At 37.8% G+C, this 23,561-nt stretch overlaps 1 protein-coding gene across 1 annotated transcript; it reads right to left on the reverse strand.

Moving 5' to 3' along the window:
• Positions 1 to 5,947: 5,947 nt before the first annotated feature.
• On the reverse strand, positions 5,948 to 23,389 carry SYAP1 (synapse associated protein 1). The gene is made up of 11 exons (XM_018084289.2): positions 23,332 to 23,389; positions 22,292 to 22,824; positions 21,896 to 22,139; positions 18,999 to 19,117; positions 17,004 to 17,070; positions 15,261 to 15,334; positions 14,815 to 14,954; positions 12,844 to 12,989; positions 9,671 to 9,729; positions 8,535 to 8,682; positions 5,948 to 6,957 (listed from the first exon to the last, which is right to left on the reverse strand). The coding sequence occupies exons 1-11, from the start codon at positions 23,387 to 23,389 to the stop codon at positions 6,830 to 6,832; spliced, it is 1,716 nt and encodes a 571-aa protein (XP_017939778.2). The 3' UTR covers positions 5,948 to 6,829.
• Between the last annotated feature and the right edge of the window lie 172 nt (positions 23,390 to 23,561).

Raw genomic sequence — 23,561 nt, forward strand, 5'->3', positions numbered from 1 at the left:
GGATCCCTCCTCTTCCCCAGCAGAATTTTGGTGTTTTGGGATTTTCCCCATGCATCCTTTTCATTAGAGAGTAGCAAGAGATCCATTCAAATATGCTGTGTTTGATCCCAGGTTGGCTCATGCAATCCTTAAACAGGGCTTTAACATTACTTTTAATTTCTCCCAAGCATTACTTGAAAGTATATATATATATGTAGCAAAATATAAATTACTTCTGTACTCTCCCCCTTTCAGGCACTTTTTGGCATAGAAGAAAGATTAATTAAAAATCTGAGCTATTTTGAGAGAGAATGGAATAAAGACACAAAGAGCTGTTGCTGGCTGTAAGCCTTTACTGTAATAAAATTCATTGTGAGGCCTATTTTGGTGAGTCTGGGTGCCAGGGAGGTTAGCGTACAGTATGCAGCAGAAGCAAACACGAGGACATTCTGTCAAGGGGGAGTTTTCTTCAAAAACTATCAGATGTGAGAGAATATATTTCCAGCAGTAATTCTTTTCACACATGAACTGTCTGGTTTCTGATACAGTGACACAGATCAATTATAATTGTTTTGTGAAGAAAGAGACTCTTCCTGGTAAGTCAGTTTTCTAGAAGGTTCAGGTTTTTTTGAGGATAGCTGATGAAGGTGTAGTGAGAGAGGTACCATCAGCTTCACAACTCAGACACAGATCTCTGGTGCACTGGTTGCCTGCTGTGCTGTTGTCCTCTCAAGAACACACATGTGAAATTGAATGAAAAAAAATTACTTTTAGTATTTTCAATTGCATTTATGGTGCTATCCCTATGTCTCTTTTTGTGTTTCTGTGAACTGCTTTCCCTCAAAAATGCACTTACCAAGGAAGTGCATGTCAACAGTACTGGAAATTTGTATTCCACTCCTGCAAGTAAGTACATGTATTGAGAGGAGGTTGAGAACATATTTTCAGTTGTGCCCTGTTAATGACCTTGCTGGAGATTGCTTGTGCAATCCTACACACTAGGAGCTGCCAAGTAGGTGTTCCACCCAACTGGCCATTGCCAAGAAGGCGGAGTGGTCTCATGTTTTGACAGGCAAGAAGCTGAAATTTTAGGAAAATAAGCTCTTTTTAATTATTGTTTAAGATAGAGCTAAGTATCCCTTAGTAAAAATCTTTAGTCATCAACTTTTTACAAATTTTTTGGGTAGTTTATTTTTATGAACTACATCCAGGTTACGTGGTTATCACCATACTCAAGAGTAGTCTGACTTCATGAACGCTGTACATGTGTTAGCCAGTCTGACACCTCTCTTGGATACTTCTCCACCCTCACTGGGGGGGGTGGACGACAACTCCCAGGCAACTGGGTGAAAAATGAGTTCCTTCATTATGTTTTAATCAGATTAGTAAGGTGAAAACTAGAACTAGATGCTCAAACTTCTAAACAATGACAATTGAGCAACTGTGAAATAAAGATACTATTTCTTTTCTTACATGCCATGCAGTCAGGGAACTACTGAAATGCAGTAACAAATTGTCCTTTTCCCATGATTATTATGATAATTGCTTTTACTGAAAGTTTGAAGAAGCTCTGGACTACTAGAATTGGAACACTTCCCTCCTGGTGAAACCATGACACTGAGTAGGAACAGTAATTCTTCCAATGGAACTTCTCACAGAATGACTAATCAAAAATTAAAATGAAGGCAGGAAGAGAAAAAGCTAACAAACCAAAGATCCAACTCAAATCACCACTCTTCTACTTCACAGGATTCTAAAATTCAATGATGGATACTAGGGAAATTGCCTGGAGCCCAATGTGGACAATACTGGAAACATGTGCTTGGCTGAACATACCATGTAGCTATAAATAAAACCAAACAAGATGCCAGGGTACATGTGGAATGGGATGAGGAGTAATACAGAAAATGAAACCAAGATGTGTCAGCTGGGTGGTGCTTTCTCTTACATGCATCATGCATATCACACACCCCTCCCAGAAAACAAACTCCAAACGTGAATGAGCTCTAAGGAAAGTTGCCACAAATTTTGTGGTATATGGAAAAATGCCCCCCTTAAAATATGATATTAAAATATCCTATCCTATTCTTTTTTCCTAGTATCACTCTTAGAGCAGCACCTTTCATCCACCCAACACACGATGGTCCTGAAAGTCTTGTTACACATGATACAGGATGAAAGGCAGTGATGATACAGCTCATCCAAAACTGTTTGATGTTTAAATTGCAGGCATCAAAGTCATGAATGGGCATAAGGCCATCATTAAAACATTTCTGAAGTAAGTGGGACAAGAAGCTGGGTATAATCAATTCATTCTCTGGCCATTATTTGATTGTGAGGTAAATGGGGCTCGTTTCTCCTTGGGAAAGAGAGGAAATGCAGAAAAGCAGTGGTTTTATCTGGCTCTGAAACCTTCACACTTCCGCTGTATGGAAACCATAGTCAAGAGAACAAATAAATAAAAGCAACCGCATAATTAAAGTTTTGTGTGTGCACATAAGTAAAAAACCTGCACACTAAGCATGGTTTTCTTTAGAGTATCATGTATCAAAGCATGCATCAATCTTTATTCTTCTAATTTTATATGTTACTCTGAACTAAATGCGTTTTTCTTCTGTCTTTCCCTACTTTGCCAAAATCACAGAGACGAAATAACCTATCTGCCCATGTAGTTTTGAATTAAGTATACCTTCCAAGTTTATCTGCAGAGGTTTGTCAGAGATTCATGAATTCCTGAACTAGCAAAGGAAAACAAACATCCCTAACCTGTGCCATAATGAAAACCAGGCTTTTAGGAAACAAAGCAAGTGATTCCATTTCTACAGATAGATTCTACAGAGTGCTGTCTCATTAAAAATGATAGTGTGACAAACTAATGCTAATTATTTTGGTTGCTCCTTGTCTCACAATGGTATCTACTTAAAAGTAACAGCTGAACAGGAAAAATACGTTATCATTAATATTTTTAAATATATTTAGACACATTAAAAAATGTGGGTTTGCATATATATATATCCTCTTTATATACATATATATGTATATATATAAAATGCTGGGCTATACTGAGAATAAAATGAAGCCATGCGTGTCTTCTGATGTTTTTGCAGAAATTGTTGTTTTCTCCAATAGTTAACTTTAATATATACAAAGAAAATATAGCAAGACATTAATTGACTGTTACTTGCCATTTTGTTTAAAAAAACTGGAATGATGATCTAACAATCACCCCACCCCACCCCCCGAGAGACCCCAAATGTTTCAAACAAAGGAAAAATAGCATTGAAAATGAGTATTTGGAAGAAAAATCTACTAATGGGTAACAGTGTTTAGGGCTAGGCTACCGCACTGTTGTTACAGATATATCAGTCAGCACTTACTGAGACAGAGTATCAGGCCAGACAATTAATCTTCTAAACTCCTGCTGTATTGAAACCCAGACCATTATCAAGGTGGTTCTTCACACTGGAACAGTACAACAACACTCCAGACACAGCCCATGGACCGAGGGCCCAGTGTGGCTGCTACTGCTTGGCAGTGCACTGAGCAGTAACCAGACACACTTTGTTCCTTTCTATGAAATAGCTACTGCAAAGTAAAGGTCAATAATGTGTGAGGGGCCGACAGCTCAAGGGTGCATCTCACAGTCTGGTGACAGGCTCCTGCACATGCGCTTATTCTTTAAATGCATGAGGTTAAAATCGATGTCCTGCACTACAGTACTACATACACCACCCCACCAAGCAAACACCAAGATCACCAAACTGCAAGGAGGGAAAAAAATACTGAAGAAACAAACTAAAAAAATCCAAAGTTTACTAAAACAATGCAGGTTAACTGTGAAAAGAGAACAGCTGTAAGTGATTGAATAAAAATGTAAGGGAACTTTTCACTACACTTCTCTTATTCCAGGATTTTACAATCTTTCCTCTTCCTCATCCTCCAAAAAATTACTAAATAAAAAAATTCCATATAGGTATTAACTTAAACCAACTGGACTAGTAATTTAATAGCTGAAGAGGATTCTTCAGTGCACAGAAGATCTGGAGATGTTGGCATCTCAGGAGAAAGCTGTATCACCATTCTAAGCTAACCTGCATGATTTCTGGGTAATCTTTTCTCTATTTCTAAAAGGTTAATTCCAAAATTTGCAAGTTCAGCTTCCTCCAAGAAAACTCATTAACAATCTTTTTGATTGTTTGTTTGCTTCTCCTCAATGTTTTAAACAACTGCACTTTCTGTCACATTGTATCCACAGGATGGCGTGATTTACATTTATTCTTGGTTTCTTTTCATTTTGTCATTGATTTTATACTGTTGTGTTGCTGGATTTTAGCATCTGCACCATCCCAGTCCTTGGAATGATGCTATTAAGAAAACACCAGCACACTTGCTTATATATATACATGTATATATACTATTATGACACATTTGGGCTACAGAGACATACAATATTGACAAAGAACGTGAAGAAGTCTACCTGTGTTCATCTCACGTGACAAGTGGAACGCAGACTCTTTCCTTCTTTCCACGTAGAATAAGAACTGCTAGGCACTTGTAGCACCTACCTAAATGAAAAGCATAGGGTAGGCCTGAAAACTGCAGAATTACACAAAACTTACTTCAGTTTTACAGGTTAAAACCAGATATGCATATTGGAAAATATTAATATGATATTTGATAAGAGACTTTAAATATCAGAGTTCTAGTCAGATTCAGCCTTGCTACATTATTGCCTGTTTAAATGTAAATTCAAATAGTGGGTTGGTTTATTTTTTTTCATAGACATGCTTTTCATGGAACTTGGAAAACAAAGGTTTTATATGTAGGAACCATCTTTCATGAGAGATGAAACCACTATATAGGTTATGCTTACATGAAATCAAACATGAGGCTTCATGTATAAACTCCATGCAAATAAGGTAATAATACATCTGAAAACACTAGGAATGATCAGGCTTATTTTTAAGAAAGCGGACATTTGGAGCACTGAAGATTGGCATTTGGAGAGTTTGAACTCTTAGTCCTCCAGGGAAGGCTTGCCACTCTCAGAATAGAACTGCCCATCTTTTTAGAAGGTGTTGTGTCAAACTGTACAGTACACAGATCCTAACATCTCCAGCTTAAATCTATAAGCAGTTGAATTTGTCAAGAGTAACCATTAAGCTGTGAATAGTCTCATTTTTATGAGTGTAACATATTTAACTTTTGTGGTCTTTAATTAATCCTAGATATAAAAAGCTTCTTAAGTACCTCTTATTTACCATGATGTATCTCACATCTGTTTACTAAGTGAAAAACACTATAAAAATACAAATTCTGCATAAAATGGTTTGTAGTTGAGAAAGTGCATGGCAATAAACTAGTTTGAGAAGCCAAATATATGCAGGTTTAAAACAATTCCTTTTGTATACTGAGAAATACAGGAGAGCTTTCTGTCCAAGTTGCTAATGGAGACAATTTTAAATAGACCTTTCTTGCGGTAACAGCAGTTAAAACTACTTAGCTCTTTTCAATTCCCACGGGATGAATATTGACTGAGTAATTACAGCTATAATCTTTTTCAGTCTCTTTACAAAAGTTTTCTGCAGAATTATGTCATTAAGACAGAGCTTACTGTATGTAACGTGGCTATAATTCAATTGTGCTTAATGGCTCCAACCTACTTAATTTTACCCATTTTCCTTTGTATTTGGAATTTCATGAATGTTTTGTCACAGAAGTTTATGAAATAGATGACAAATAGAACATCAAATTTTCATTTATACATATGAGGATACTGACTTAATGGTAAAACTACGGGAAACATCTAGATGCCTATGAAGAATCAAAAATCTTTTAGAGAAAACCCCCTATTTTTTAATTTAAATTCCACGTCTTAAGCACTGTGACAATGTATATTTTTGAAATCTGTGTAAGTCTGAAGTACGCTTGCCTCTCACTCTGCTCTCCTTCCAAATAAAAGAGACAGTTTTATACATATCTACAGTATTTAATAAAGGTGTCCAAACCAGCAAAAGTTTTTACATAAATGTTTCAGCACTTAAAGAGGAACATTTAATTTGCTCTCAGCTCAGACAGCAAAATTAAATGGAAACATAACAGCCTTCTGCAGAGAGAATGCATTAAGCTATTTCTCTCTGTGGGGAAAGGCAATATCTTAATATGATGATTTAACAAAAACAAATTTAATTCAAGCAGTTACTAATTCTATCCTTATTTAAATACTTAAATGTTTGCCACCTGACTGAAAAATAATCAGCTTCTTTTGGAGTCTGCATTAGTATTTTTTAACAAATCATTGAAAGTTATTCAATAGAGTTTTCTACAAATTGATTGGCTACATACATTAAGGAAGTTAAATACACATGAAAGCTACCAGCTACAAGTACCTCAAAAATAGTACACATTTACAGATTATACAGGGACCAGAGTGCAAATGTCAAGAGAGAATTGTTTTCAAGGACTAAGTTACTTACAACACCCATTTTTACATCCTAAACAGAAGGCTGTAGGCAAAAAAAAATTTGATTCTTGTATTTAGAAATCTCTTTGAAGAGCTTCTTGACCACCTAAAAACATGAACTGTTGCTTCATGTATTAATGTTATCACTTTTAATTATGGCATATAACTTGCAGTGTCTGCCTCCTCTTTTTTTCTTTTGAAGAATATAGAAGTTCAGAAACTGCTCATATAAAGAACAGAAATACTAGTTGTATTCCCATATGGAATTATAATGATTTTAGATTCTTTTATGTCTTTTGAAGATATTTCTGTAAGCAAAATATGAAAGCAGAAATCCATGTCAGTCTTCAGAAAAAGCTTTGGGTTATAGTAATTTTGTGAAAATGCTTAATTTTCTTCTTGCAGCATTTCTTCTATTTCTTTATCCCAGTTTTCATCACGCTTTTCCGATTCTGTCACCACCTCATACTCTTGAAGCTCTTGTTGTAATTCCTTTTCCCAATCAGCAGTTTCTTCTACAAGAGATAAATAATGTGTAAGAATTTAATTGATAACGTATAATGTTGCTTATTATTATAAAAGCAGATGAATTTGCAGTGCACCTCTCTTGTATTTCCTAAACTTTATTGACAATTCTCCTTAAAAACTAAAGAAACTTCAAGATCAGAAATTTCACCTTCTTATTGATCACAAGTAGGAATTAAGTAATATATAAGTCTATATTCCTATGTGCATACTATAATAAAGATCTAAAAAGCAAATACATAGCTAAGTTGTTATAAGCATCCCTTTGCAACATCATTTCCTACAGTCTTTCAGTCTGCTATCAACTGAATCAAGTTTACACTTTTAAATCTCCATAAAATATGAAGTTCATAAATGTGTTTATATGCTGTTATGGAAAAAAATAAGATCAAATGCTGTGCCTAATTTAAAACAAAGAAGCAGGTATTCTCCTCACTGGCATTTGTAGCTAGGCAAGCTCATTTAATCAGGGTTAAAGGTAATCATATTTCATACTTCAGGGCAAAAAATGAGTCAGAAGGCATTACAGTGTTATTAATCTCTGTTTTAATTAGCTCTACCTATCATAGGCAAGAGTGTGGGGGAGGAGATGGGTGTTTGATGTTGGTTAGTACTTCAGCCTAGATACAAAGGTACGCAATTCCATAGTCCAAGTCAGTAAGGTCAGCTGAGATTTCTCTGAACAAATAACAAATTAATAACTTACTGAAACACTTTCATCAAAGAAATAGATGCAAGAATCTGATTTTACTCATAAGAATTCCTCAAACTTGGCTACATATTGGAAAAAAAGAATTCAGAAAACAATGATGCAGAAACATCCAAAGCACATTGTAAAATGAATTCTGAAAATTGTGGTGAATTACCTCTTAAGCATCTACATATACAAGCATCTTCATAGTAAATTGTTCATTGTGTATGGCCAGAGTTCGATCATCACAGACTGTTTTTTATGCTCTTTACACTAATATTAGTTCTTCTGAATTATTTTAAGTATAAGCTCCACCTAATTTCTTCTTATCATTCTCAGAACTATTTGTTAAATTTTAAGTGTTCCAAATGCCTCTAAACCTTTTAGAGCAGAGGCCTCTGCAAGCTCATAGTCTGGTGCAAATACTGCCTTTTTAGCTGGTGCCACAAGAAGAAAACAGAGCCTGACTACCAAATACTGTACTGTACCTACAAGGATGTCAATTCAAAGGAAACAAAAAACTGTACACATAAGAACCAATGAAAGAGAAGGCAGGGAAAGGAGGAGATACACAGGAAAAAATGCCCCATACTCACTTTCATGGAAGAGTGACCTAAAATTTCTTAGGTGCTTTGGATTTAAATCCCTCATAGCTAACATTCTGTGTAAGACGTGGTTTGATTGTGGTGAAAATTATAATTAATTTCTGCAATCCCTCATTGTATACACTTTGAAAAATTTGCTAAATTCTCATTTCATATACTTTGAAAAAACTGTCACAAATCTACTTCTCTAAATTGAATTACAATTTTTTTTTTAAAATCAGCCTTTCTTAGAATTGCTCTACTTAAGACACAGAGGTAATAATAGCTTTACCTTCTACTACTGAAGTCTCTTCTTTCTTTTTGTCGAGCACTAGTTGTTCCATTTCTTTTCTTAGGTCTTCCTGATTCAGATTACAGGTATCAAAAGCATCACTCACAAATTCTGATACTCCTGGACTTGTGGAAATCTCTTCCTCATCCTGCAGCAAGACAGTTTAGTATAAACTTATCCAGACAGGGGAAGAAATGTCACCAACACATATTTCCGTTCATGTGACTGCTTTTAAATAGAGTCAGCAAAAAACAAACCAAATGCGTTTTTCTGACAACTATTTTTCTTTATGGGATACTTTTCTTTAAGAGTATTTTTGTACAGACAAAAACATTAGATAGTTGTACTGAAAATGATCTGCTTTGCATCCTAGGCTGCCTTTTTGTGTTCACTTAACAACTTTAATTCTGTTTTTGTAATCTTCAGAAACAATAATAAATTCATAAGCAGTTTACAACAGGACCTAAGATTAACATTAAAAATTTGACCACAATTCAGTAACAGTTTTCTACACAGGAATAAGATTAAGAGAGGACTGTTCTTTGAAATCTTTGTAGCTTAATTTAGTCCCCTGCATACTATTGGCAAGTGAATGCACAGCTCTGCTTCTGCCAAGAGTGTTCTCTGGCACAGATTTTACAATCCAGAAATGAACAAGGGTCATTACATGCCTGTGGTACAGGTTTCTGCAGTATCAAGTAAAAGTGCAATAAAACAATGTTGCTATTGCAATGCATCATTTAGATTTCCTATACTCCAGCCTGACCACTGCTGAAGAGTTGGAGAGAACATGGCACATAAGTACATTTTTATGAAGGTACTCCTCATGTCTAAATACAATGCTAACCTTCTACTCCAAACATTTTGGAAATGTCACTCTTGGGAGGAAAAACATTATAACGTGCAAGATACTAATGAAAGCATTCTTCAGATAAATTACTGTTTCTTCTAATGAAAATCAGTTTCAAGATTATACGCTAAAAATTATCATCACAGCAAAAGAGCAGCAGGTTAGGACTGTCAGATACTATATTATTATGGTTTCACAGCAAAACTTACTCAAAAGGATGCATAATTACCTACTAAGGAACAGCTTCACATATTAAATACCAGATAAAATATACCAGCATTTTTACCTCTTGAGATTTTATTTGAGGCTTTATTGTAACAGGTGGTGTTTTCGGTCGTACTGTTTCTATCAAGGGGGAGAGAAAAAAGGTAGATTACATTTAAATATGTAAAAATATCATTTAATCTGTATGTCTATTAAATATACAGGGAAATATTCCATTTTAAGATTTGAGGAATCCTGGTGGTTAAAGGCTGAATTCAACCATAGGTGAAGCATTTCAAACACCAAAATGGAAGAGAAGCAATTTACTATTCTTAATTAAGGCAAATTTAGCAAACCATTTCCTCAATATGACTCCAAAGTTAAAAGACAGGAACACCTCTGACACTCAAAAGGATCCAAAAAATCATGCAGATAGGAGCAGTTGGGAATCTGAGAGAATGTCTTCTATAAAACACTTACAGATGGCACCACATGCCACAAGATCTTTCAAATTACAAATAAGTAGACTTGGTCATGAAATTCAGTTAATGTCTACCACAGAAGTTCCCAAACTCACCTGGCTGGGTACTACTACTACTGACATGGCAAAGGAAGTAATTGAAAAACATAAACCATAGAAGCTGGTTCAAATTTCCTAAGAAAATTTGCTGTGCATTCTGTATTTAGTAGCATAGTGCTAGAAGACAACGACTGTTTACAAGCAAGGATACATCTTCTTCCTGGCAGGTAAAGGAACACCCCAACTTTCTTCCTTGTGCAACTATCAGGGTAGAGTTACAAAACAGAGCCAGGTGGCTGCAAGAACAATTAACATACAGGGCAAGTTATGGTAGCAATGGGCTGCTTGCTTAGCAGTTCTGCTTGTTTAAATATGCAAAGCAGCTCTGAGCTCACAGCTCTGCTTCCTGCTGTGTGCCCAGGTGGACCCCTCCTGCTAACTCAGCAATTTCAGAACAGGGAATTTCTTTATGTTTAGTTTTTAAGATTAAGATCAGTTTTAATTAAAATAATTTCCCAATTGGTAGCTATCACTGCTTTTACAGCTCATCTACCCAATGCCCACTGCTCTGTCCCATCCTCTCTCTTACACTACAATGTGGAACATCTTCCATTTGTTTCTTTTTTTTCCTTTCACATCAACCACGCCAATTTAACTTTCTGAAAAGAGCAGCCAAGGAGGAGACAGAGAGACATAAAAATGGAAGGCTAACAATTCTATTTTATAGACAGTCAGCTTTAAGAAGAAACACTGAACATTACGAAGAATTACCAACAGGCAATTACTTCCAGTTTTAGCCTCTGATTAGGGAAACCAACCTTCAAAAAGGTTACTTAAGCCAAAAATAACATGGATGATTCAGAGCTTCCCAAATCTATGCAATTTCTGAATGAAACAAAACATGTATTTACTGCAGACTAGTATATGTATCTTTTCCATTACAGAATGTAGTCATTATGACAGTAAATCTATTTGCATGTCCTACACTGTATGGTGGTCTAAACTGTATGAGAGCCACAACAGGCCAAAAGACAGTGGTTTGGGTTATTTTAAACTGAAGATACGTTTTGGTTTAGTCACAATGGAAATTTTACTAGAATCTAGCAACTTTCACTTTGACTGGCAATTTCTAAGGGTTTGGATGACTCAAACATTACATTTTTGTTGTTCAACAGGGTCAGATGCCATCTCTCCTGTAGAGTTGAGACACTTCAATTAAAACACCCATAGTTTTGGACAGCAGACCACTGTCCTGAATAAAAGAAGTGGGAATTGGTGCCTCTTGGTTTGCAGTAGATGCTGGAATAGCCTGTCTTGTCAGTGCTCTTGGATATTAACTCAGAGAAAACTACTTTTTTCACTCTAGATGGGGACCTTGCCTAGGCTGACACAGGCACACTCCAAACAGAACCTATGAGAAACAGATGAGAAAAACTGACAACAAAGGTGCACACACACACACACAAAAGCTTGAGGAAGCTACTACAGTCCTTTTCAAAAAGGTATCTTCCATGCAATATACAAGACCAGCTCTGAAATTCCATTTGTAACCTCCCCTTCATCCCAAGGTGCAGCTGCCAGTGTCCAAGAAGCCAAGGCCCAGCTGACTAATCCTAGCTCAAACAATGCAGAAAATTAGTAAGCTGTGCAAAAGACCTGTGAGAAAGCCTGTAAAAAAAATAAGGAAGGAGACATTAGAAACTGAGGTAGGAGCAGAAAGATGGGACCATTGGCAGTGCAAGGACTCAAGAGGAAAAATACTACGAAAGCTATTGTATTTGAAAGGGGCAAAAAAGAAGTCAACTTGGCAGTGATCAGCTGGCTGTCAGTCAGGCCAGCATGTCCACATGACAGGACATGAGTATTAATGGATTTCATGGATGACAACAATTTATTCATACTGGGGATATGAGAATCTGTTCCAAGGTGCAGCAAAAGCTTTCTCCTGCCCAATTTCTGCCCAGCCTGCCAAGAATCTTCAAGTGTCTTACCAGAGCTGGTGAGCCCACCTTAACTTAAGCTAAGATTTAATGAACTACTGGTTATCTTTTGCATCTTTGCCACTAACTGCTTTCTACTCTTTAAGCTGCTTATATTCCTGCTCGCAGAACTTGTTTGCATGCAGATAAAGAGGCACAGTGGTTCATAAGAGGGTCAGTAAGAATCATCAGTATAAAATGAGCAATTTAACTAAAGACATCTATGTTGAAGTGGCTTTTTCATCTCAAGACTGAATCCCAGGTAACCTCCTGGTCCCTGTTTTTTCCCATTTCTGTAATACATTGTGGGCCTTTCCACACCCTGCATGTCTCTGCCTCCACCACCACCGAAATTCTACCTCTGTATCGCTCGCTAATTTGTTTGGTCTGAGGGATAAGCAAAAGCCAAGAGCAAACTATATGCCAGCTGGCTGGGTTGGCTAGTTGTCTGACCAAGTGAATCAAGTCAAAAAAAGCACACCTGAGACCACTAGTGGTCATGAGCTGTTATAAGCCAAGTACAGCGTTTCTCCTCTTGAGATTTCCATTCCTCTGACATAGTTAGCTGAAGCTGGAAAACAGCTTGAAAGCACTAGGAGCTTCTTCTTCCCCATGCTACACAAACACACCAAGTACTGTGAGAGAAGCCCTGATTTAATAGGAAATCCAGGATAAAAATTTGATGGCATCTGATGTATTCAGTGAGCATGCATGACAGTAAGTTAATGAGCTTGCTAAAACAAATGTTTCCAGTACCTTTTAGTTCACTATCCTCTTCTCTGCCTTTGCTCTCTTCTTTTCCTACTGCTTGCTGTTGAGCTGCAAGTGCAGTGAGTTGTGCAGACTGTTTAATTAAGGACACCCTGTAGAAATAATTTCTCCAAAACACCTCCTCCTTTACGCTAGAGAGAAGAAATAGATTTTGATTACTGCACTTGGAAATATGGTTCCTTTTACCATCTAGCAATGAAATAAAACAAAATATGCAGAGAGAAGGAGTAGACATAGCTGCTATTTAAGTAAAAACTTAAAAAGGGAATTTGTGATATTAACACATTTTAAGAAATCCATCATTGTAGAATTTCTTGATCCCTTACAAGGCAGTTGCAATGGACTTGAACATATAATAATAATGTTACGACTTTAGAAAAAACTTAACAGCATGCAGCAACACATAGTATGGAAAAATGTTGTGCTATTCCATCTCTCTTGACAAATTATGTAAACTAACCCAACAAGCCAAACAACCCTGTTCTCTTTATTTCCTCTCTAAACTCAACATTCTGTTGTTGTCAAACTATATTCATCTACATCTTCCCTAGACATCAGGTGGAACACCTTTGATAGCAGAACTATTTCACTTAGTTTACGTCTTTCAGTAACCTTTAGTAACTAGAAACTGACATCCCAGAAATGACCAGCTTTGAAAAGTGGGAAACTATCCCATATTTCAGGTAATATTTCCCTCTGAAATCCCTCCAGGAAGAAAGAAAAGATGCAGCTTTAACCCAGAGGCAAGAAAAGGCAGAAATGGTATGACCTGTGGGGAGGAAAGTATGTAGGTTAAGAGAGAAAGAGAGAGAGAAAGAGAGAGAGAAAGAGAGAGAGAAAGAGAGAGAGAAAGAGAGAGAGAAAGAGAGAGAGAAGAAAGGAGGAGAGAGAGAAAGATGAGAGAAGAAGAACCTCGAGAGAAGAAGAGAGAGAAAGAGAGAGAGAAAGAGAGAGAGAAAGAGAGAGAGAAAGAGAGAGAGAAAGAGAGAGAGAAAGAGAGAGAGAAAGAGAGAGAGAAAGAGAGAGAAATGACCACTGAGACTAAGAACAGGGGGAAAAAAACTATTAAACAATGTGGTAGAACAGGCAAGGACAGCATGACCAGAGGCTGGAGACAGAGCATCAGACACAGATCTGATGAACATCTAGAATATGGGCAGATCTTCAGGACTGAAAGCAGGGAAAAAGTAAATAGAAGGCGGAGCTAGGGTGGTTTATAAAAGGTGGAAATTTAAAACAGAAAAGGTCACAAAGAAAGATGTTTTCTGTTTTCATCTGTAGACAAGGAGACTAGTGTTGAGAACTCCCACTTCAAAATAATGTTGACTTTTGAAACGAGCTTTAGGAGCAGAGTCTGGGACTGGACAAGGAAGAATAGTTAGGGAATAAAGCTGTGACCAAGAAGGCCGTAACTGCTCGGACAAAGACCTTTGGATCTTTTAGTTAGGTCCACTAGAAGGAAGGCAGTTCAACGCAGAGCTTTTCCCATTGCCTGTTCGAACCCAGCTTTTCTTGCTTGCACTGCTGCCACTTTGTGACATATTCTTTTACCATTTCTCCAGTGGGGTCTCTGACTATCTGTAACCACCTTTTTGGGGTGTCAATTACACCAACAGATCTGAACATTTTTGTTGTTGCATTTACCTTTGTTTGGGGGAAAAAAATAATTTTAATTTAGCACATCGGACATGGAAAAATTGAAGGCCTTTCCCATACTTAAGTTAACAGGTCCTTACTGGTTCTGAAGGTGTAATAGATGTACTTCTGTTCTTTCCTCCAACTGCTAAACTTCCATGAACATGCAGTATTCCACACATTTGACATTAGCAGATAAAAAACATACATCGGAAGAACACAAAGAATTGCAGGAAGTGAAAAGAACAAAGAGTAATTTACGGGTATTTATGGAAACATTAAAAGTATGATGATACATAGTTACCAGCAGAAATTACTTACTGTTTGGGAACGAGATCAAACCTCATCCTATTGAGAAGTTCATCTTCTTGTAACATCACCAGTGCAACAGGGTACATTTGATCAAAGTCAAAATTAAACTGCACACCTGCTGGGGGATCCCGCAGAAAGTTCCGTTTGTCCTTTGAAGAACATATTTATGGTCATTAACTGATATTGGACAAAGGACACTGTATTTCACATGCAAGATCAGACAAGCAGTGAAACCTTTACAAAAATAAAAATTATACCGAGGATCTGCTGTGGCTCAAGTCGAAACTGATAGAACTATTTACTATTGCACATGATCAGCACAGTCACACACATATATTAGAAGTATATTGAAAATACATAATTTAATGCCAACCAAACTCACTTAAAAAAAAAAAAGAGAAGCTTTAATCTCTCAAAGAGAAGATTTCAAATCTTACAGGAAATTAAATACTTACTGCTGATAAGGCCAATATTTGTTGTTGAATTGTTTCTTCTTCATTGCTGTCTACCCAGGGAGGCACTGCAGCTTCTGTTATTGAGAGGAGGAAGATAATTCCATGAGTATTACTTGAAAAAAAAACCCCAAACAACAAAACAGACCTTACATAAAGTAACATATAGTGTCACAAAAATAAGCAGAGTTATACCATTAGTCCTATTCATAGTTCCTTTTTCTTAAATTAAGTTTATAGCATGAGAGAGAAGCTGTAGAAATGGATCCTTACTTATCAGAGGTAAAAAATAATAATTAAATAGTTGCTGATTTCCGTTGTTGTAAAAATAAAACTGTGGGGATTTCTTTGCACCAGTCAGAACTTGGTGCCTCTTAGTTTAGTTACTGAAGTAGTGCTGTATGACCGGCTAAGCTGTCTGCAAATAGCATTTCTTGATTCACTCTGAATGTGTAAACTTTGTCTAAATTAAGTTTGCAAAATAATTTACACCCAGAAGACACCAATTCTTTAACAATGGAGAAAAAGATTATAAATTTGTTATAGATTACATCATGTTATACACTGAATAAGCCCACTCGAGTTCAGCTGATTTACATATTTAGGTAGATACTTCCAAAATAGTTCTGTATAGGCTGTATAGAGAGGAAAGTAAACTATTGTAGATGTATAGATATTTATTCATCTTTTCACTGTCAATGCAAATTCAGCCTACAGAGACAACAGGATGCACCTGTAACAGTTAACTTATTACTCTTGTGCCCTTAAACTAACAATGTTTCTTTGCCTGTGCACCTGATATCAGCAAGATCTTTCACCCACATGGATTCCCTTCTGATGCTAATGCTTCTTGCAGACAGGTCATCTGTTACTCCTCCTTTGGCCAATCTAACTACCTATTTTCATAAAGCTTGTAGAAATACATTAAGAGATGCCAAAGTTTACTAACAGAGACAAAAAGAATTACAGACAACAAGATCACATAAGCAATCTTGCAAGAAGAAACCAGACTAACATACTAACTATAAACACCAGAAAAAATTTTATCACAATCCATGTAAAACAGCTCATTTTAAAGATTAACAATAGAGTCACTAATTACTGAAACTGTCAGAAATTACCGCAATCAGGTAAGACATTAAAATAGATAAAAGTCAATGATGAAACTCGATGTGAAAAAACAAGTGTGCTTATTTTAAAGGCTTGAATAGATCCACTGATGTTAATAGTATATGGGTGGATAACTTAAAGAATTTAGATCACAGATAATTACAAAGCAAATGATTTATGGGAAAGCAAAAGAGCAATTATGTCTTTAATGTAAGCAGAGTAACTCCTAAAGCAAAACTAATTAAATACTATAGTGCAAACCCTAACCTATGTTTTTAATTTCATTATGAAAATGTGACATTATTGCTAAAGCTCAGAAGAAATCAGCATGCCAGTTTTCAATAAATACACAGGTTTAAGACTCAAAACAGCAGCAACAGATCAGCTCTGCATTAGCACAGTGATCTTTGAGGTAATTTCATAAAGCTGAATTTGGTTAAAAAAGCAAGATAATGTAATACTAACCTCACTTAAAAATATCATCTTCCTATTGCACAATATGCATTAAGTTGTGCCATAACGTGTTTCATTAAACAGAGCTTTGATAGATTAGTTTTAGATGTACCTCAACTACACAGCTTCCACCAGGTTTTCACTTATGTGATGTTAGGCACTAAGAAAAAAAGCATACATTACCTGATTTTTTGGTTTGCTGCTCTTGGACAAATTTTTTCTGTTCCTTCTGAAAATCTCCAATAATTGTCTAAAAAAAAATTAGGGAACCACAATAAAAAAAAATTCACTCCCCTTGTTTCACGTTCACTCAGCAAGTGCTTTCAAATACAGTGCAGAACCATATTCTTATATTTGTGGTAGCCCTTTTTGTAAGGTGAAGGTGTTTCATGTCAGTCATACATTTCCCTTTACCGAAACATTTGATTTTGCATTTAAGAAGTTATAACTATTGTGTATGCTTTCAAAATTATAGTTTTATCAAATTAGGAGGACAAGGAAAAAAGACTAGCTGATAATTTGAACACTGGCATACTATGCATATCCACTTACTACCTTATCATATCAAATATGGACAACACAGACTGCTTAGACTTATTTAAGCATGTTTTAAAGCACTAAACACCTAAAGATACCCTTGGCCTTACAGTAAGTTTCAAGAGTTGCCTAAGAAATACATCCATTGCAGTAAACTGGACTTGCAAAATTGTAAAGCAGAATTTTCAGAATGTCTTCTTAGCTGAAATAACTTCTCCATTTATGTTGTTGACGAATTTTCATTAAAAAAATTACATTCAGAAATATCCTATATTGAATTTAGAATTAAAAATTGGAGAATGGTCTCAGAATATGGCATGCCATAATCTAGAAGTAACAATACAAATGTGCTGTAGTTGAAAGCAGAGGCAAAAAACCATAAAGCTAGAAACGAATATTTAAACCACTCGCAAAATACAAATTTTATGCAGTGAGATCTATGGCTTAAAAAGCTCCCCAAAAGCACACAAGTCTTCAAGCTAAATCCTGATAAATTCCTATAATTCTTTTTCCTTCAGCAACTCAGTATTAAATTAACAGATAACCTTCTTACTTGATTTTTTCTTTATTATGTGGATCAAAAGTACATTAGACTCTAATATACTGTAGACTGTGGTCAACGAAATCTGAAAACAAAATGTGATCATAATGGAAATTCAGAAGTGTCATTTAATGATTTATTTGGAAGACAACATGAACACTAATTACATCAAGAAATTGAATTTCATCGTATTAAAAAAATTAAAAAAAAGGCAACATTGTAATTCCCCTGAAGGGCTGTCAGAGACAGGAGAAGGAAGAGGGATCTGGATGCATCTCCCCTCAGACACTCGTGGAGGCACAGTCCTACTGCAGCTGCATTGGTTTTGGCCAGTTCCCTTTCCCTTCCCCTTTCCAAGCTACCCTCAGTAACAAACACAGAACACTACATAGCACTTATTGCCTTTTTTTTCCCCTTTTGCCAAGTTTGTGACTTAAAGCACTGGAAGAACACTCGCTGGCAGAAGTTAACTGGAGCTGGCAGCCAGGAACACAGAGGGCAAGAGATAAGTGGCAGGGTCAGGGTGGGTAAAAGAACAGGACAACAGCAAGGTGTTTCATGAGCTCACTGGCTCTTCTGAAACTGTACCTGTATAGCTCTCGGGTTTTAGGATTTAATAGCCACTGAGCTAATTCTGACTCTTGCTTCAGAGATGCACTTAAGATGCAAGCTACAGCATTTCTTCTTCCAACTAAATAAACTGGGGGGGGAAAAACTCAGCCCACACATCTCTAGACAGACATTCCCCCAACTGCTTGTCTCAAATTCTTCCAGCCCTTCCTCCTAACGTGTCATGTAGGAATATGCACAGTCAGCATTTCCCATATTTTCTTTTGGTGTGTCTCCAGCGTATGAACATCCTGAAGGAATGGAACACAGGTGCAGTACTGAGTAAAGCAGGGTGACCATTTTTTGGCAGGTCTACCATGACTAAACATTTCAATCACATCATTCATCATGACAGGAGATGCACAGTATCTTTTGAAATACATAATGTCTTAAGACAGCTTAAAGAAAGGTTATCACATGCCAGATTTGCCACATGTTATAACAACAGTAAGCAAACAGATTTTTCAGAAAGGTACCTAGAAATAAAATACCTTATCAATGATACTGTCAATTTTTCCTTCTTCTACAGACTTCTTTATTGTCTGTGCTGTTTCAGCAACGGATTCGGATATCTTTTTTGTAGCAGCAGTGGCAAAATTGAAGAGGTAACCTTTCACAGAGAAAAAAAAGACCTCAGAAAAGATCTCTTTACATCCAGTTCTTTTACTAGATTTATTTTTCCTTCTCTTTAGACATTTGCACACCTACTTAAAAGTTTCTTTCAAAATAACTTAACCCAGCTTCTGGCCTACAAAGAACTCTTAAAATTCTATTTATCCTTTTCTAGTATATATTCTTTAATGATGATGATCAAACTCTATGCTCGATCACAACATTTTGTAAATCAAACTTTCATACGTGAACCTTGTTTACTAAATCAAACATTCCTACTGGTCCTTTAAATACTGTTTTCCAATGAATTTTTTGAAGCAATGGGTCTTTCCCGATTTCATATAAGCATTTCAGAGACATGAAGCAATAAATTAACTTAGCCACAGTATTAAAACAGCACATATTATTGTATATAATAATAATTTTATAATATATAATTTTATATTAATAATTATATATATATTTTAAAAAGAAAACCAAAATGCACAATAAAATCTCATAAAGTGAAGCAGAAAGTCCTTGAAAAATTTCATGCAAGTAACACTTGATATTCCTTCAGAAATCCTAACATACAAGCTTGCTCTTGATGCTTGCTCTTGATGTTTGCCCTTACCTATTTTGCATTGTTTTCCTCTCTTTATCTCTATGGAAAGCACCATGGCCCTATTCACTTATTTTTCTGAATATATTCAGTGTCAAAACAGCAGTGACAAATATTCCCAAAGACTCATATTTTTTGTATTAGCTGAAGTGAAGAGAGGTGGCAGGGAAAGAACTATGTAGTGTGGGCATCTGCACTGTATTATTGGTTTTTAATTAAGGAGAACAAACTTGCAAGCAGCAAGATGTATTTCATAAACCTTCAGAAACAGAAGAACCTTCCTTCTCAAGACCTCTCAAAACATCCAGTTTCCTTATGGGTTAGAAATGTAAGAAATAGTCTTACCATGCAAAAAAAAAAAGTGAGTTCCTTTAACACATGGTTGTTAGTCGCTGGTAGAATGAGTTACTTTGGAACACTGATGTCACCTTTTGGAAAGCTGACTGGTTTTGTGGTGTATAAAATATTGTCTTTGCTATGATATCACCAAATCAATACTGAAATATGCAGAGGTCTAGCCAGCCTTTAAGCAAGCCAGGTTTTTATATGTTACTTCTGTTTATAGGCCACAGAATGGTGGCAACCAAACATCCTTGAAGTACTTGCCAGCATCTTTCATATCTGTTATATGGCTTTACAACTCATCACATGCTTCACATACAAAAAGATGCTTAAGTTCTACACTTTAAATATAAATACATATACTATTCCCCTTACAAGAGTAGAGGAAGCAGCAGCCTACTGGATTGCTTACTCCGTACCAGCTTTTATTGGTTGTTTCATGTATCCCTGGAAACTTTCCCATATAAAATTGTGTTAGGTGCAAAAGGTGCATTTGCTTTCTGGTGACATTCTGATGTTGTTGGACAAAGTAGTTCTGGCCAGTCCTGGAACTGGGCTGAAGAGCAAAATACTTTTTATTTTCATTAAGGGTAAAGATATTTTTGAAGTAAGGTACTTCTAAAACCTCACTATGAGGTGGCACTTAGCCTTAGAAAAATAGAATTCGTGGTGGAAAACAACACTTCCACTTTCAAATGACCAAAAAAGTTACCCTCCATCTTATAAATCTATGCCTGTATTAAGAACATGTATGTAGCAATAATGCTATCATTAGTTCACGCTGGCAAAACTTTCATAACTTTTATAATGGCATGATAATGAGCAAAAAATAACATCTGTAAGGCTTTGGTTTTACCAGTAAAATGCTTTATGTGCCAGGGAAATTCTTTATGTCCCATCTTTTCTACATAGCTACCCTGTTTGTTAGCCGTGCAGATGCTTCTAGAGTCTTAAAACAGCAATGTCCAGATCTTTATAAAAAAGCTTTTCTACCACAACCTACCCTGGTGTCACGGACAAGGAACCCATGGATCACTAAACCAAATTTTCACTTCCAGAGCAAATTATGGGATGGACTTTAATATTGGTAACAGTCAACACTTATTCTTCCCCTGAAATTCAAAGTACTTTTTTCTTCCTGAACAACCAGAGCAATTAGCAGATTCGAATCAATTTACCACAATGAGACAGGACTAGTATTTGATCAATCTCCCCAGGCAAAACTGCTGCAGTTCAGATTGCCCAAGACAAAGCACAGTCAAGAACCATCTCAGATTGACCTCTCAGATTATACTGATCCAGCATTTCAGAGCATCCATTTAAAAAAACCCTTCGGTAACGAGTATAGATTGGTACTTTGGATTAATTTTATCTATGAATCTATAGTAAAGCAGGGATCTTATAGCAAATTACAGCTTTGCCCCATCCCTGGCAGTGTTCAGGGCCAGTCTGGACAGGGCTTTGAGCAACCTGATGTAGTGGATGGGTATCCTTGCCTATGGCAAGGGGCGTGGAATGAGATGATCTTTAAGGTCCCTTCCAACCCAAATCATTCTATGATTCTATGACAGACGAGTTCAACAAAATCATCAAACCTCATTATTTTCTTATGAAAAAAACCCACAACTCCCCACACCAATTCATGAAGTGCATTGATTCTATACAGACAGACTTATTTCTATCTATACAGAGCCCGCTTCCCACAGTGCCAACAGAACAGATACTTAAGGAAACGCAGCTGCCTTAATAACAACTCTGAAAGAAATGGCAACCGAAAGGCACGTTCGCAGCCGTTCACTCTGTTCACATGCCAGAGCAGCACCGGACACTCACTGCCGAGCCCCTTGGCCTGGCTGAGCAGCGCCTCCGAGTCCTCCTGCAGCTCCCGCCTGCTCACTTGCTCCTGCGCGTCCGGGACCGGCATCCTCCTCCTCGTCCTCAGGGACTGCTCCTCTTTCCCGGCGGGCAAGCAGCTGCTGTCCTCCCCGGCCCGCTGCCCCTGCCAGCGGCCCAGGCCGGCGCAAACATCTGCTGGGCTGCGTGGGCGGGGCCGCCGGCTCGGGGTCCCGGCGCTACTCTGCGGAACCGGGCAGGCCGCTCCGCGCTCGCTTCCGCGTTGCGCCACTCCGCCGGGAGCGCAGGCGGCGCAGTGTCAGCGATAGGAAAGCGGGAAAGGGCGGGTAGGCGGCGGGGCGGAGCGGAGCGGCGCGGGCGGGAGCGCGCCGCCACCTGTTCGCGCGTGTCGCGGCTGTTCGCGCGGGGAGCCCCGCGGGAAGGCCCGCGGCTGAAGCGCTGGGACGCTGGCCCGTCCCGCCCCGGCGGCGCTCCGAGGCGCTTCCCTGCGCCTCCCCCGCGGTTCGCCTGCGGTCCGGGGCCCGCGGCGGTTTCCTCAGTCGGTCGGCCCCCGGGGGCCCCGGTCGGAAGCACCCCGCCGTGGCACCCACGTAAGTCGGAGGCTTTCTTCCACCGCTCGGGGCCGCGGAAGCCCGACGCGCTCAGCGCGGGGGGCGGCTCCGTCCGGGATGGCCAGCGCCCCGCCAATCCCGGGCTGGGAGGGGCGGCTCCCGGGGATAAGGCTGGACGGAGTAACTCATGTGCCAGTTCCCGGCGAAATGATCTCTTCCTGTGTACGCTTTCAGCTCGCCCTCCCCTACTTCCCACTCCTTTTACAAGTGACTTCCGAAACCACGCGTAGTTCTCTGTTTCTATTGCGAGTAAACATCGCGTTTCCTGAGGCTGCTGGGAAATCGCGGGTTTTTTTCCTAAAATCACAGCGAGCTTTTAATTTTGGTTCCTGTAAGCAAGGTTTTAGAGTTCTGAGTTGGCACGTACTCAAGATTTATACTTATTATTAAAATTATCCCCACTCTTCCTGAAAAGAGCTTTGAAAATGGCTTAGATGTTCATGAAATGTGACAAGGGCATTAGCTGAGTTGTGAAGGAGTAGTCTAAAAGAAGTAATAGGCTCCAAATCGTAAAATCTGTGCTATTAGAAAAATTACAAATTAAAATTAAATGGCAGGGGAAAGTTAATTCCTGATCATCCTTTTCTCCTGAGTTAAATCCTTTTAATGGTTGTGGTCTTCCTTTTGTCCATATTGAAAAGCAAATAGTAGTTTATTTATTCCTATTACCATAAACGAAAGAGGATTGATAACAAACATTGATACATTTTTGAACTCTGTCTCCTGAAGATCCAGGCCTTATTTATGCTATTTCAGTATGGTAAAAGGAAGAAATACAGTGTTTATTCACTGACTTCTTCTTACTACCATCTGATGAAGAACTGTACTGCTTTGATTTATACTGAGTGCCATTAGGTCCCATGCAGTTTTGTGCTGTTTTGGATGAACTGGGTCCTTAAGTAAGGAAAGATTTTCCTGACCCTAGAGTTTTTGCTCTGTGGTGAGCCATGCTGTCATTGCTCAAAAATTGTTCCAGTGATTAACCTCCACAGCTGCCTGAATGGAATATGAATTCAATTGTGGAAGAGATACAC

This window comes from Manacus vitellinus, unplaced genomic scaffold (genome assembly GCF_001715985.3).
Source record: "Manacus vitellinus isolate BGI_N305 unplaced genomic scaffold, ASM171598v3 scaffold_7_pilon, whole genome shotgun sequence".
NCBI classification, from domain to species: Eukaryota; Metazoa; Chordata; class Aves; order Passeriformes; family Pipridae; genus Manacus; species Manacus vitellinus.

Coding starts and splice junctions, on each gene's coding strand:
- SYAP1 (XM_018084289.2), bottom strand. CDS start 23,389: ATGGGACCTAATGGCACTCAGTATAAATCAAAGCAGTACAGTTCTTCA. Junction 17,071..18,998: donor TTGACAGTATCATTGATAAG/GTATTTTATTTC, acceptor ATTTTTTTTTAG/ACAATTATTGGAGATTTTCA. Junction 12,990..14,814: donor TTTGATCTCGTTCCCAAACA/GTAAGTAATTTC, acceptor TCTTCTCTCTAG/CGTAAAGGAGGAGGTGTTTT.